Source organism: Nomascus leucogenys, chromosome 21 (genome assembly GCF_006542625.1).
Source record: "Nomascus leucogenys isolate Asia chromosome 21, Asia_NLE_v1, whole genome shotgun sequence".
NCBI classification, from domain to species: domain Eukaryota; kingdom Metazoa; phylum Chordata; class Mammalia; order Primates; family Hylobatidae; genus Nomascus; species Nomascus leucogenys.
The window spans coordinates 30,071,457-30,085,745 of NC_044401.1; the positions used below are offsets into that span (position 1 = coordinate 30,071,457).

The 14,289-nt window shown below is 34.9% G+C and overlaps 1 protein-coding gene across 4 annotated transcripts in view; it reads right to left on the minus strand.

Moving 5' to 3' along the window:
* Positions 1-9,929: 9,929 nt before the first annotated feature.
* Positions 9,930-14,289, minus strand: part of HTR1F (5-hydroxytryptamine receptor 1F) — a 187,481-nt gene continuing 183,121 nt past the window's right edge. For 3 of the 4 annotated variants that reach the window (XM_030802003.1, XM_030802005.1, XM_030802004.1), the window contains exon 3: positions 9,930-13,079. In XM_030802003.1, coding sequence (XP_030657863.1) covers positions 11,937-13,037 — 1,101 coding nt within the window. In that variant the 5' untranslated portion in view covers positions 13,038-13,079 and the 3' untranslated portion in view covers positions 9,930-11,936. The remainder of the gene's footprint in view (positions 13,080-14,289) is intronic. The other variant, XM_003255135.3, reaches the window with a different exon arrangement.

A 14,289-nucleotide genomic window follows, 5' to 3' on the forward strand; every position in this document is an offset into this window, starting at 1 on the left:
GGAATTAAATGAGATATACAATCTTTTACAAGGCTTTTGAACTTGAAGGCTGATATTTGCACTTATTCCAGGAAAGTTTCCTTGAATGAAGGGTAGTCAACTAATGACAAGGAATTTAAAGGAAAAAAATGATTCAATACCAATCAAGTAATGATTTACAATTTGACCTATATGTTCAACTACACCATTATTTAAGAATCAAAATCAAACCAACACATAACTTCTATCTTAAGCATATTTCTCTTCTTTTTACTGCTAACCTTCTCAAAAGAGAAATACCTATTTCTGAATCATCCAACATGTAAGATTTCCCAGTTATATGGCATATATGAAATTTATATGCAATTTCATGAACAGTCTTATTTCAAGTTCACTAATGTACATCTGCATTAGAATATGGGTTTTTGTTTTTTCCAGAATTCCAATATTGTCTGTGAGTTTTAGATTCACCTGCAGAGGGCAGCAAATAGTAGTGCAAATCCCTGTTCTTTAAATGCTTAGGCCTCAGGTTTGGTGGTAGCAATTGATTATGCAATAAGCATGAATGCATGTTTACGTTACTTAAAATCAATACTGAAAGGTTTTTTTGATGTAAGAAAGATTTTTTTGTGGCTACTTAAAAAAAAAAGTAAATGCTGGGCTGACAGTGAAAAAGAAGTAGTGAAATTTATTTTTGGTACCTCCTTATTCTTCTGGTACTTCTAGAGCTTTTTTTCTAGACAGCTACGACCTGCTTACTTAAATAAGTTTAAGGCAGAAACCGTGAGAGGTAAGTAAAGCACTGACATTGGTTTTTTGCTTTAGTGGCATTTGCTGAGCACAGAAGTTCTCAAGCATTAGCTGTTAAGGTTTCATGGATGGAAGACAAAGCCTATGACCCACTCAAGTTCAAGATTATATCAGGAGATTCCTTCTAAACAAAACTGGAACCCCAAACTGTTAATACTCCTAGTTTAAGAATGCATTAGAAATAAACTCTGATATTAATCTGGAACAGAACACAAAATTTCCTATCTTGAAACTCGATTATTCAACCTTGATTCTCATGAGAGGTAGAAAGAATTTCTCCTGAAGATTCACAACCACAATTTGGCTTCTATTCAAGTTTGTATCCAGAATTCACACCACCTGGTGTTATGAAACACACACACTCAAGCAAAAAACCTGAAGCCAGTGATATAGTTTAAATTGATACAGCACTGATAATGTCCACAAATACCTGACAGAAGCAAATGCTAATCCTCCCATGAAGAAATCCACTTTCATCTCAGGCCTCAAATAATTTCCATAGATAAAGTTCAAATGAAAATGAGAAAAAGTCAGGCCAGGCGCGGTGGCTCACGCCTGTAATCCCAGCACTTCGGGAGGCCGAGGTGGGTGGATCACCCGAGGTCAGGAGCTTGAGACCAGCCTGGCCAACATGGTAAAACCCCGTCTCTACTAAAAATACAAAAATTAGCCGGGTATGGTGGTGGACGCCTGTAATCCTAGCTGCTCAGGAGGCTGAGGCATGAGAATCGCTTGAACCAGGGAGGCGGAGGTTGCAGTGAGCCAAGATCGTGCCACTGCACTCCAGCCTGGGCAACAGAGTGAGACTTTGTCAAAAAAAAAAGAAAAAGAAAATGAGAAAGCTCAAAGTAAAGAGAAAAAAATCAATAAATATATAGGGAAACAAGATAGTGTGAATGAGAGCAAGTATAAACAATATTAAGGCTCAAAAGTCTTCATATGTAGGAACTGTAAAACTGAAAAAATAAAAATAAGCTTGTTTAAAATGTTTCAAATATATAGAATGGTGAGTAAAGAGTTAATAGATGTGTAAAACCCAACAGTTGTAGAAATGAAAAATATAATGAAAATATAAAACTCAACAGACAATTTTACACAAAATTGTCTGTAATTGAAACCCAGAGTTATAAAGAAATAGAAAATACAAAAGAGACACAAAGAATAAGACGGTCTAATATTTATTCAGTTGGGATTATAGAAGAAGAGACATAGAGATAGAACATGAGGTAGAAGCTATATTTGAAGATACTAACTGAGAACTTTTTAGAACTTGTGGAATAAAACAAGCATTAGATCCAGGAACTCCAGTGAACAAGGATAACTTGAAGTGAAAGTTTGAGGTTCACCAAATTACAAATCATTACACAAGAAAAAAGAAAAAAAATAGAAAGAAAAAAAGAGGAAAATATTCTTAAAAGTTTGATGGAATTTTTTCTGAGTAAGAAATTTATCCAAATCCCGTTTCCTGCCATGTCCCTAAGAAATCATTTGTCTTATTCTTTCCCCCGAATACTTGGACAAAAGCTAGAAAAACCTGTACTGTAAATCCTATTCCTGAATAAAAGAAAAAGAGAGGTTTTTTTGGGGGTATGGGTCAACTAGAAAGCTTCTATCTTAGTTGACACCTGTTAGATGTTTCTGGAGCAGTGTCAAGCCGTGATATGGACACCTCTATCTTTAAACAGGTAAACGTGGTATTACATTTGTGCCAGTATCACAAAATTAAATTCAGCTGAGCTAAGCTGACAAAGTACAAGATATAATTTGCTCTGAAGATTCAACAAAGAGAACCACTGTACGGCATAATGGTTACCAGCAAGCTGAGTAATAGGCAATAAACAGTCCAGTTATTCTACAGTCAGTTTACTTCTGCATGAGCGCAGTCGCTGATGTGAAGGGTAGGGGTCAGCGTCGTTATGGAATCCGTGAGGCTCCTGTGACTGCGCATGCTCTAAGCTCCAAGCCCACAACCTCCTTCGAAAGAAGACTACAGCCAACGCTAGCGCAAGGGGGCCGATGTGGTTGTGGGTTTTGTGCCTGCAGAGGTAAATAGTCCATTTAACATCTCAGCAATCAAGTCGCAAGAACCTTCCAAAGCGCCACCCTCTAAATCGCAGCTGTATATACTAAAGTGATACTGTAATCCAAATGAGGAGGAGGAGGGGGAGAGAGGAGAAAAGGGGGATACAAAGAAACAAAAGCAAAAGAACTCACTTTTCTCGAGGAAGTACAATTACCTGTTCACAAATAATTGGGAATAGGTGCAAATACTTGCTTTAAAATAGTTTTTTTAAACATAGTTCCCTTAATAATTAATGAAGGTATACCTTTCTCTATTGAATACGTGCAAACATACCTATTCAAAGAGCATTCATTATAACCTTTTCTTCTCATTCTCTTAAATGCCAACAATTTTTTTCGTTTTGTCTCTGTCAAGATTTATTTTGGGAAGGAAAAGTTGAAGGAAACTATTTCACAAAATTTAATCCATAATTCTAGGTGATTACATTCAAAACTGTTCTTTCAAGATTTGAACTCAGAATATTATTTAATAACGATATTTCAGTAACTATGTCTACTTATTTTTTAAAATAAAAAAAGGAATTGCCTAGAATATTATTTAGTAATGATATTTCAGTAACTACATTTACTGAATTTTGTTTAATTTCAGAAAAATAAAAGGAATTGTCTTTGTACTATATTGAGTTTTAAAAATGAGAATGCTAACTCTTTTGATTTTAGTGAAGTGAGGTGAAGGACCAGAGGTGAAGTTATGGTAGGTTTCATGGTCAAATGAAGGAGACTCATTTTAAAGTTCAGGCTGCCACAAACACTTTGGACAAACACTTGGACACTTAAAATTCATGTCTACTGCACACCCTTATTCTTCCTTTGTAGTTTTCTTAATAGGATGCTCTAGGATGTTTTGAAATCATTAAGTTAAAGCCAACACTCCTTATTTGAAGAACATGGTTTATTTCATATTATATTATATTTTTGGGCTAAGCAACATTAAATTCCAGCATACATTTTTTCCACTCTCAACAACAGCAACAAACTGAGCAGATTTTACTTCATAGACTACTAAAATTCATGTTTGAACATTTTCTATAGTTTGGGCAATTGGTATTAAAATTGTTAAAATAAACTTGACTGTTTTTTCTTGTCTTTTTTAAAATAAAAAAACTACTGTGTATTATTTTTCATTAATGGGAAGATTTTGAGAAAGAAAATGCATTTAAATTTTGGCTCAGGTTTAATAGCATACATACACAAGTCTCGTTCAGACAATACTCAATAGAAAATACAAATATAAGAAATCTATTCTTCAACCTGAGCCTCTAAATATTTTGCATATGATATTCTAATAAGAACAGGGAAAAGGATAGTCAATTCCTAATATGTACATGCATTTATAATTGAAGTTATTTTTGTGTACGTATGGCAAGCAGAATAGATAATATTTAAACCTTCAGATTGATAGGATGATAAAATAGGAAAAAACCCCAAAGCTTAACACAAAAAGTCATTGTTGAGTTCAGTTTCATATTTTGAAACACTGAAATGAATAGAAACATAATAAATAAATCTATGAACTTGCAATTTACCTTTTATTCCCTTTTTTTATTCCCACATGTTTGTGGACAGAGGGACAACCATGACAAACAGGCTTCTTGGAGAACAAGGGGAGTCCAGTTCAGTTGCTAGAGTTAACATAATAGTGTGTTTCCTGTGATTGGTGTGGTTCTCAGGTGCTTGCTGTAAATTTGGGCAGTGTTAAAGGGTTGGCATTTCTATGTTTGGTCAACCTGATAGTGCTTGTACCATAATCATATAAGACGGTGAAATGGGTGTGGGCCTTAAGTCCTTAAGAAATTTAAGATCTAATTCTTTTAAATGTAAAAGATCTAATCTTTTATATCTAAGATTTGATCTTTTAAGATGCTTGGGTTAAGTGAAACTGATAAGTTGCTTCTTTAGCTTTTAAAAATACATAGAGTGAATTCTATAATTCCTCAGGAAGTAAGAGCTATTCCTTTTGAGCTGAAGAACATATTGCATTTCCTATTTCATTGCAGAGATATTTCCCTACCTTAAAATGCTATCCTCTTTTCATCCACACAAAAATTGTGACACAGAGGGGGCTGGGGCCAGTAAAGAAGTTATGAAGAAAAGTAATTTTACATTAGGTGAGCTAGAAGCCAATAGCTTAATTTTAATATGACCAAGTGGGTTATTTATTATCTGTTTTAAAATAATAACCAAAATATTGTCTTTAAAATAGGTGATTTAAAGCATATTTATATATTGTATAAATGATTAATAATGTATAATTAGCAAACAGCTTTTTGAAATTTATCATTATACATAGACATTTCCAGAAAATTAGTGTCATATGAATTTTATGTATTTCATTATCAGTAAGGCATTCTCTGATCATTGAAAAATAAGCACTGCTTTTTTATTTTTAGCAACCTCTCAGTTTCCTGTTTGATAATAACACGTTTGTATTTCTTTTATTACATATAGAAGTGAAGATAAATATTTGGGATAAATGTGGAGCGGACAGAAATAAACACATGTCCTTTAAGTAACTTACAGTACTCTTTATAGTTGGTATAAAAACCAAACACTCGTGAAGAAATTAGAGATATTTAAAACAAATAAGGAATTATTGGAAATAATGTTGAGGGATACTGACTTCAAGCACAGTATGGATTCAGTTTCAAGGAGGAAGTGAAATTGAATCTGTACTTTGAAGGATAAGTTGCTTAACATCAAGGAGGTAGAGGGCATTTCGTGCGGGAGAAGAAAACAAAAAGCCTAAAGGGCAATAGAGACAAGAATGAGGAAGGCACATAGTGAGGACAGTGGAGAGAGGGACCAGATTGGAGAAGATAGCATTTGTTGGGACTAAGGAGGATGGTGGGAAGTAAGATTTTCCAGAGAGTGGTACTTTGATTATGAAGACCCTAAAAGCCAGCAAGAGTCTGGATGCAGTGAAATAAGCAACAGGGAGACATTGATATTGAGTAGTTTCTTAAGTATAAATATTTGCATATAAATTAGTAGTTTTTCTAATACTTAATAGAACCTAAAATTACACCTCTAGTCTTGTGCTCATCAACTTAGAATTTTCATTTCAAATGAAAGTTTCACCTTTATTGTTTAAAGGATTGAAATAATACCCTATCTAGAATATATGGAAACATGTCTCTGAATACATCAATAGAAGAAATTACTCCTGGAATAATTGCAGTTATGAATTTAATAGGGTAGAAGAATTGCATTACATTTTTCTAGAAAGCTAAACAAGCTTTGAGCATGCCAGTCTTTTAGTAATAAGGATGGCAGTATAGAGCAAAGGGAAAGACTGTGAGTACCCACAGGGTGGTATTTGTGGCTGTGGATGGGGTTACTGGGAGTTACTGTTCTACTGTGGAGAGCCAGGAGCGGAAGGCCATCGAAGACTTACTGGCTCTTCTCCACATTCAGCAACAGGAAACCCACAATGCAGAACACCAGGTTGCATGTCAAATGCCCTCTGACTCATTCCTTAGTATGGAGAATAATGATAAATAATGTAAATTTCTATTTTGTAGTCTTTTAGCATTTTTTCAAGAGCGTTTGCTTTATTTCACTCTATCTCCGTAGTCTTTCATCTCTAATCTGAAGAAAGCAGGTTAGATGAAAGTTGCTTAGCATCAAGTTAATGATTAGCAGAAGAACCAGGATTTAACTTCAGCCTTTTCTGATTTTAAATCTGGAATCTGCCTTTGTAACAAGCATCTTTGGTGATTCTTATGCACATTGCTTTGGTTTTCTATGTCTGCGTAAGTCAATAAGGTAATTTTAGTGTCCTTGCAGAGGAAGAAACTGCGATAAAAATTGGAACTGAAACTAAAAACAAGTTTTGATGAAAGATTGCTTTGACAAGATTTATTGTTGTTACTGTTGGTAAAATAATATCTTTTTTACTCAAATAATGTTTATAGTTTCTGCCCTAACCAGAGTATGTAAATTCTTTGAAAAAATTCTATTGTTCCCAGATCGACTTCAAGCATGCCACATTTTGTACAGAGAAGGTATTCTGTATGAATAACTCCGTATTTATTATAATGTTGGAAAATATTTCTCTCAACGGTAAGTTCCTCATTTTAAATAATGAGAGAAAGCATATTGATTCAAAAGAGCAAGAAAAATTATCACAATATCATAAGAAAATATTTACTTTATTCATGACAAAAATATTAGTTTGCTTTTAGAAATATTTTCTGGCAAAATAAAGGTCTGAATATAATCATTTTAGTTATCTAGTTATTAGAGTCTAGAAACACATTTTCTGAAACAAATTAATATGGACACATTTTGAATTGAGCAGGATTACTTTCGAAGGACTTTAGGATATGTTAAGGAAATATTTTTCTTGCTTCCTTTGTACTGTAAAGCAGTAAACCTAATTCTTTGACCTATAAGTTAAAAATAGTCTGGTATAAAGTCATGAGAAAATGGTTTCTTCCTTGAAGTAGAGGAATGCATTTCAGCAATAAGCTTATGATAATCTCGACTTTTATGCTATTTGGTGGAGCAAATCAATGCATTGCCTAGTAATTGACTTCCAATTAATTCTCCATTTAGTTTTGACACAGGACTCTCTGGGTACAGAGGGACAAGCTTAACTTTGAGCCTGTGAATATGGGGATTATGCTGTGCTAAGGGAATTTTAAAATTTGGAGTTGACATCACTGATATAAACAAGGGACATTACCACTTAGGGCAAGCTGGGGATGGGTGGGTGGGGAATCAAAATCACTACAAAAGGGAAAGGAAACTGGTTTTGGAGATTCAAAATGGAAATTGGCCCTACTTAAGGATGGATCCATCGACTGCCAGGACTTGGATAAACTGTGCTATAGATTTGACCCTGTGGGTTTATTGTAAAACAGAACAAAATCAAAATAAAAAAAATTCAGTTAACCTAGACAATTCATATACTTAAACCAGTTCTACAATTAAGACCATGTTTCACAAGCAGAAGTGAATTTTCAAGCATAATTTTTACATAGGTATGTCTAATGGTAGAGTAGTGGAGTGAATTTCGTTTTTAGTAGTGTGACTTTCTTTCTTTGGTCTCTTTTCCATGCCTTTCATCACTTGATAAGTTTTAGAGGAGTGGAGCAAAAATAAAATTTTCACTTAATTTTCTAGTGCCAGTATGTTTAAAATTCTAGCAGGAGGTAACTCCTCCTTATCTAGTATTTAACTATTTCTATGATATTTATATTTTCTTTTTCTACCTTATCAGTTAAATACATAAATCCTTATATTGCTACATTTGTTATAGGTGCCAAATATATATATATATTTCTGTAAAAATGCTTAGCTATTAGTAACTTGGAGGATTTTTCAATGAGAGAAAAATCTCATTGAAATCCTGTGTATTCAGAGAAATATATCATGTTAATTGTAATCTGTCCTTCGTAAGTTTCAAAGAAAGCACAAATTGTAGATGATTAATCTCTACATAACCTACCTGACCCTACCACTTTAAAGATACTAAAGAGAGGCCAGGTGTGGTGGATCAAGCCTGTAACCCAAATGCTTTGGGAGGCCAAGGTGGGAGGATCACTTGAGGCCAGGAGTTTGAGACCAGCCTGGGCAGCATAGCAAGATGTCATCTCTTCAAAAAGTAAGAAATAAAAAAAATTATCCCAGGGTGGTGGTGCATGCCTGTAGTCCCAGCTACTTGGGAGACTGAGGTGAGAGGATCACTTGAACCCCAGGAGTTCAAGATTGCAGTGAGCAGTGATTGCACAACTGCACTCCAGCCTGGGCAACAGAATGAGACTTTGTCTCTAGAAAAATAAAATAGGCCGGTTGCAGTGGCTCACACCTATAATCCCACCACTTTTGGAGGCTGAGGTGGGAGGATCACTTGAGCTCAGGAGTTCAAGACCAACCTGGACAACGTGGTAAAACCCCGTCTCTACAAAATACAGATAACTTAGCCGGGTGCAGTGATGCATGCGTGTAGTCCCAGTTACTTGGGAGGCTGAGGTGGGAGAATAGCTTTAGCCCAGGAGGCGGAGGTTGCAGTGAGCCAAGATCACACCATTGCACTCCAGCCTGGGCAACAGAGTGAGACCCTGACTCAATAAAATAAAATAAAATAAAATAACTAAATATTCATATTTTTTCAGGAAGGAAGGCGTGATGCTCTGTACCCTCAGCATGTAGGGGAAACACACAGATGAAGTGATAATAATTGGAATTTGTTGTGGTTCTTTGGATCATACACAGTAATGATAAACTTGATTCTCCTCTGAGTTCTGAAGGGGTCTATGACTTTGTCACTTACAGTGTTATTTTCCTAGATTTGGATCTCAGTCCAACTCAGATCAGAGGGCAGTGTCTGTATCTGGGTGAGCCTCACTCTCCTTGGGTTGTTGATTGGTTGTGTCTCTTAGTTTCCCAATACAAATATATAAATTTCTGAGATGAGTATGAATAAATTAAATTAACAGATAATTTTAACTTTAGCCAAGTCATTGAATGAAGAAATCACAGAATTAAATTTTGGTAAGTGAGAAGAGAAGGGAAAGAGAAGTAAGCAGAGAATGACAGGGGCTATGGCCGACTTTGGCCTGTCAACATAGTGTAAGGGCCCTTGGGTGGTCAAGTGAAGTGAGGACAAAAGAGATGGCTGGGACACTCGTTTACCTGTCAGTTTTGAGGTCAGAGAGAAACCTCATCTACCTGTCAGTGTGGCTTGAGTCAGACGTGGTCATTAGTATCTATGAGCTCTGACATATCTTTATGTGTTTAACATACCCAAAAAAGAAGTAACCGTTTCACCAATAGGCCCTTTCTGTTGGGTTCTTCATTTTGGTTAAGGACATTATCTCAGTGACTCATGTCTCTTCCTCTGCTTGCTTATTAAAGAATTTATTATAACCTGAGGATTGTACTTCTTCGTACCATCTTTCATCTGTTTCTTTTTATTCCCATCGCTAGAATCAAGTTCAGGACTTCATCACCTCTTGCCTGGATTACTGATTTGCTTTCTAATGGGAAGTCATTATCTCAATACTAACTCTGCTTTCTCTCTGATGGAATTGAGACAGATCCATTTTTTTTTCTTTCTTTTTTGTTTAGATTCGCTCTAAACTTGTAATATTTTTGCTAAAAGTATCAGTGATTACTCATCCTTAGCAATAAAATTGACTGTAGACTTTTTTTTTGACGTTCAAAGTCAGCCACAAAAATGCCCAATGTTTCTTTTAATCTCCTTTTCCTCTTATTGCTCTAAATAGTTGCCAAACTCATTGCTATTTCATGAACATGCCCCACCAAATACTTGCATGGTGCAGTTTGTATCCTGATGTTGTCACAACCTGGAGAGTACTCTTCCATTTTTCTTGCCCCAGTGCTGTGTATTTGACGTGTGTTCTAGATACATTCTTTGTGAAATATTTCTGATTTTTCTAAACAAGATGCGATCAATTTTTCCTCTGCACCATCATAACCGTGTAAACAACTTCCATGCCAGATTTTAGTTTGCTCTTTTCTATTACAGTTTTAACTTTTCTTGTTTCTCCTTTTAGAATGTAAACATATTCAGGAAAAAAAAACTGTATTTTATTATTTCCTATATCTTCTATCTAGTATATGTCTCAATGCCTTGTATAAAATGGGAACTCTGTAAATGTTTGTTAGATTGAGAGTAATTTGTCACAGATCTATATATACATAAAATTGATGTAATGTACTCTTAAGCACACCATCAGGAAGGAATATTTACAATGCACAGAAAGGTACAACTTAAAAAAAGGTATATATTGTTTTTCAAATGATCTTGGTTGATGATATGTCTTCCCAAAGGTAGTCTATGACCTCACTGGTTCAAATAAAATAAAATCCTCTTAAACTCATGGTTCTATTGTTTTCAAATCCTTATATAAATATGGAAGAAAAACTTACGGAATTGCTTTGGCTCACTGAACTAGTAGAGTGACTAATTACAAAAATATATACGTGTGTACATTTATTAATTAGTGTAATATGAGTCTTTTTGCCTGTTCATTTCTACCAATTGGAAAAGTAGAAATATCTTAAAGTCAAGGGAAAGTTCTAAAAGTTTCCATTACATTCTGTCTAGTAAATGGGAAATAACGTTCAAATCAAAGGTATGGAAAATACTGAAGTGCAAAGTACCACAGACAATTTAGTTAGTAACTGAGCTTATTAACATTAACAGAAATGAAATACATTTTAGACTTTTAAAAAGTTGTTAAGAGTATAATAGCTGTGGTGAGTAATCTATGATATTTAGTGCTTTAAATTTGATTCCTAAGTAAACAAGGAGCAATTATAACAACGTCACCCATGCCCCTTTGTTGAGTTATTGTTACTAAGGTAAGGCTTTGATTTCAAATGCTGATAATAGATGGATAAGATAATGTTATTCTAGAAGTTTATATCAAACAAACATAATATATTAAATACGCACAAGTTCAGTATTGAATTATTTTGCTGTACCTAACCCACTTTGTGATTACTCTTTACTACCTAAACACAAGGACAATTTCAAGCTCTGACTTTTTTACATTTTCTCCAGTCACACTAAGTAGGAGTTGCTCCTTCCCCATCCCTTTTGCTCAGGGTAAGATGGAGAAGGGACGAGAATGGAGACAGGAGAAATGTGTACTTTGTGGTGAATTATATTTTCTTCTACAAAATAATAGAATTATATTATAAAACAATAGGACTAGATAGAAATTATGGAGGGAGGTATGTCGTTAATTGAAAACTCCTCTATAATTATTTTAAGACATAAACATGGAAAATCACTGTCATTAATATTGTATATATATATTATTTTTTTCAGTTAGCTTTTTAAGAACATTGCATAGGCAAAATATTGTTTATAACCTACATAAATTATTTTCTAATTTTGAGTACCCTAGAATAATGGTGATCAATACATTTTATATTCACATTGCTATTAAAATATAAATTATAGCCTTATCAATTTAGCAGTTTTCACGTATTTCCCTCTAAAAGCTTAAGTGTTTTATTATTTGGCATTCATCTAGTTACTCCTCCCCTCAAAAACCCCCATCCTTCAATAATAAACATTTTTAAAACTAACATCGACATCGCACAAGTTTTTGGAATGCTTTCTTGAAGTCTTCATTAAAGATTGTGTAAATCAGTGGATTTATAAGGGAATTGAGATATCCAAGCCATGCCAAAAAATTGGACATTTCTTCAGAAATTTTACATTTTTCACAGACATTAACAACTAATTCTTTTACAAAAAAAGGAAGCCAACATATTACAAATGCACCCAAGATTAATCCCAGGGTAGTGGCTGCTTTCCGTTCTCTTGTACCTGAGATCTTTTGCCTTCTCCAAGATCTCTCATGCTTGAATTCAGACCTGAGACTTCTCACTGTGCTATGAATTTTATCAAAGTCTGTTGATGGGTCAGATAAAGACTTTTCTAGTACATAGGGTGTGGAAACCGATTTAGTGCTTTTCTCACCACTCTCCAAAAGGACTTGGCCATTCACCTCCTCCTTTGCAATCCTACTTGCTTGTCTCTTGTGGTATAACGTCTTTGCTGCTCTATATATTTTGTAGTAAAGGATCAAAATCAATGCCAGTGGGATGTAGAAAGCTCCAAATGTTGAGTAAATGGTGGAAACAATGTGGTCGTGCTTGATGATGCATTCATCATCTCTGCTAGTTCCTTGGTGCCTCCAGAATAGAGGAGGCATAGAGATAAAAACAGATATAATCCAAACTATTGTAATCATAATGCCAGCATGCTTTGGAGTCCTTTTCCTGGCATACTCAACAGCATCTGTGATTGCTCGATACCGATCCAAAGCTATAGCTGAGAGATGCAAGATGGAGCACGTGCAGCAGGTGATGTCAACACTCAGCCAAATGTCACAGACCACTTGCCCCATAATCCAGCTCTCTCTCACAATATACACAATGCTGAAGGGCATCACCAGGACAGCCACAAGAAAATCTGTGACTGCAAGGGAACAAATTAAATAATTGGCTGGATGGTGCAGCTTCCGGGTCACAATAATTGCAGCGATCACAAGGGAGTTGATAGTTGTTGTCATCAGTGCCAGCCCAGAGAGAGTGAGGGACACCAGAATTTTGGATGGCATTCTGTTTAACAGTTCCTCTGAGGTCAAGTTTTGATCAGATGAATTTAAGAAATCCATTTTCTTTGTTTTAAAAGATTAATATAGCTGAAAAATGGATACCTGTAACAAGGGAAGAGAAAAAACAGTTCAGAGAAGGCTTCAAGAACTTTTCTCTTCCTTTCAGAATAATTTTTAAAAAGTATATGTTATGTTTTCCCAGAATATTCTATAGATTAAAAAAATGAGGTTCAGATTGAAGGTTTTAGTTTTCCTTTTTATTTAAGAAATTTAATGGGAATGGTAAACAAAAACAGTAACTTCCAAAACATTTCTTAAAATATAGGTTAAATACAACAATTTTTAATGAATAGTCTAGCTTGTTACTCAGTGAAATCTCTGCCATTATAGAATTGGTTTTTCTCTTTGTCCATGTCAGAAAAAGTTTAAAAGTGTGGCAGGCCCGGTCTCACTAACGCAGGCCTCCATAACAACTGTCTCAATACTACTGACTGAGTAGTTAAGTTATATATTCAAAGCTGATAGAGCCAGTGCCCTTATTCAAAGGCTGGAATTTAACAAAGAGCCCACCAAGAGTTTTGCTTAGGCTTTTCCTAGGCTTGAAGCATGACAAAATAACAAAGGAATTCTTAACAGGATCCATTTAGGATTAACAAGTTTTATTGGGGGTCTGAAGAAACTCCACAAACAAGTTTGTTGGTGTCTAAAGGAATCTTATGATGTAGCAGGAGACAAGAAAAGGGTAATCACCCCAGCACCTAGACCCATTTAGATTAAGTAAACTTACTGAGGCTCCAGAAGAAGGCCTTCAGGACTCAGACCTCAGTTATAAATTAAAAGAAGTTAATCTTTGTCTTTAGATGAAGACATATAGCTTAGAAGGTATTTAAGCTCTGGAAAACTTTGTAATTTCCAGGCCTTCTCCCTGTAACCGGTTACAGAAATAAAAACTCTCTTTCTCCCCAGTCATCTGCATCTCGTTATTGGGCTGCGAAAAATAGCAGCCTGACCCTCGGTTTGGTCCGGGAACAAAAGCACATGCCATTTGCTCACTGTGTGATGCAATATAAGAAAATATTATATTAAAAACAGTATTCAAAATAATAAATAATTTTGTACTTAATTGAAAGTTACATTGAGAACATTATCATTAGGCTTGTGGAGACTAAAGGAACTTTTAATGTATTTTATGTCAAGCTATGGAGGTTATATAAAGAGAAACAGCAAAAAAAATTAGTATATCCTTAGCATTCCATGATCGTTGTATGAAATTAGGAAAATGTCAGAGTGCTTACATGTCTTTGTGGATATA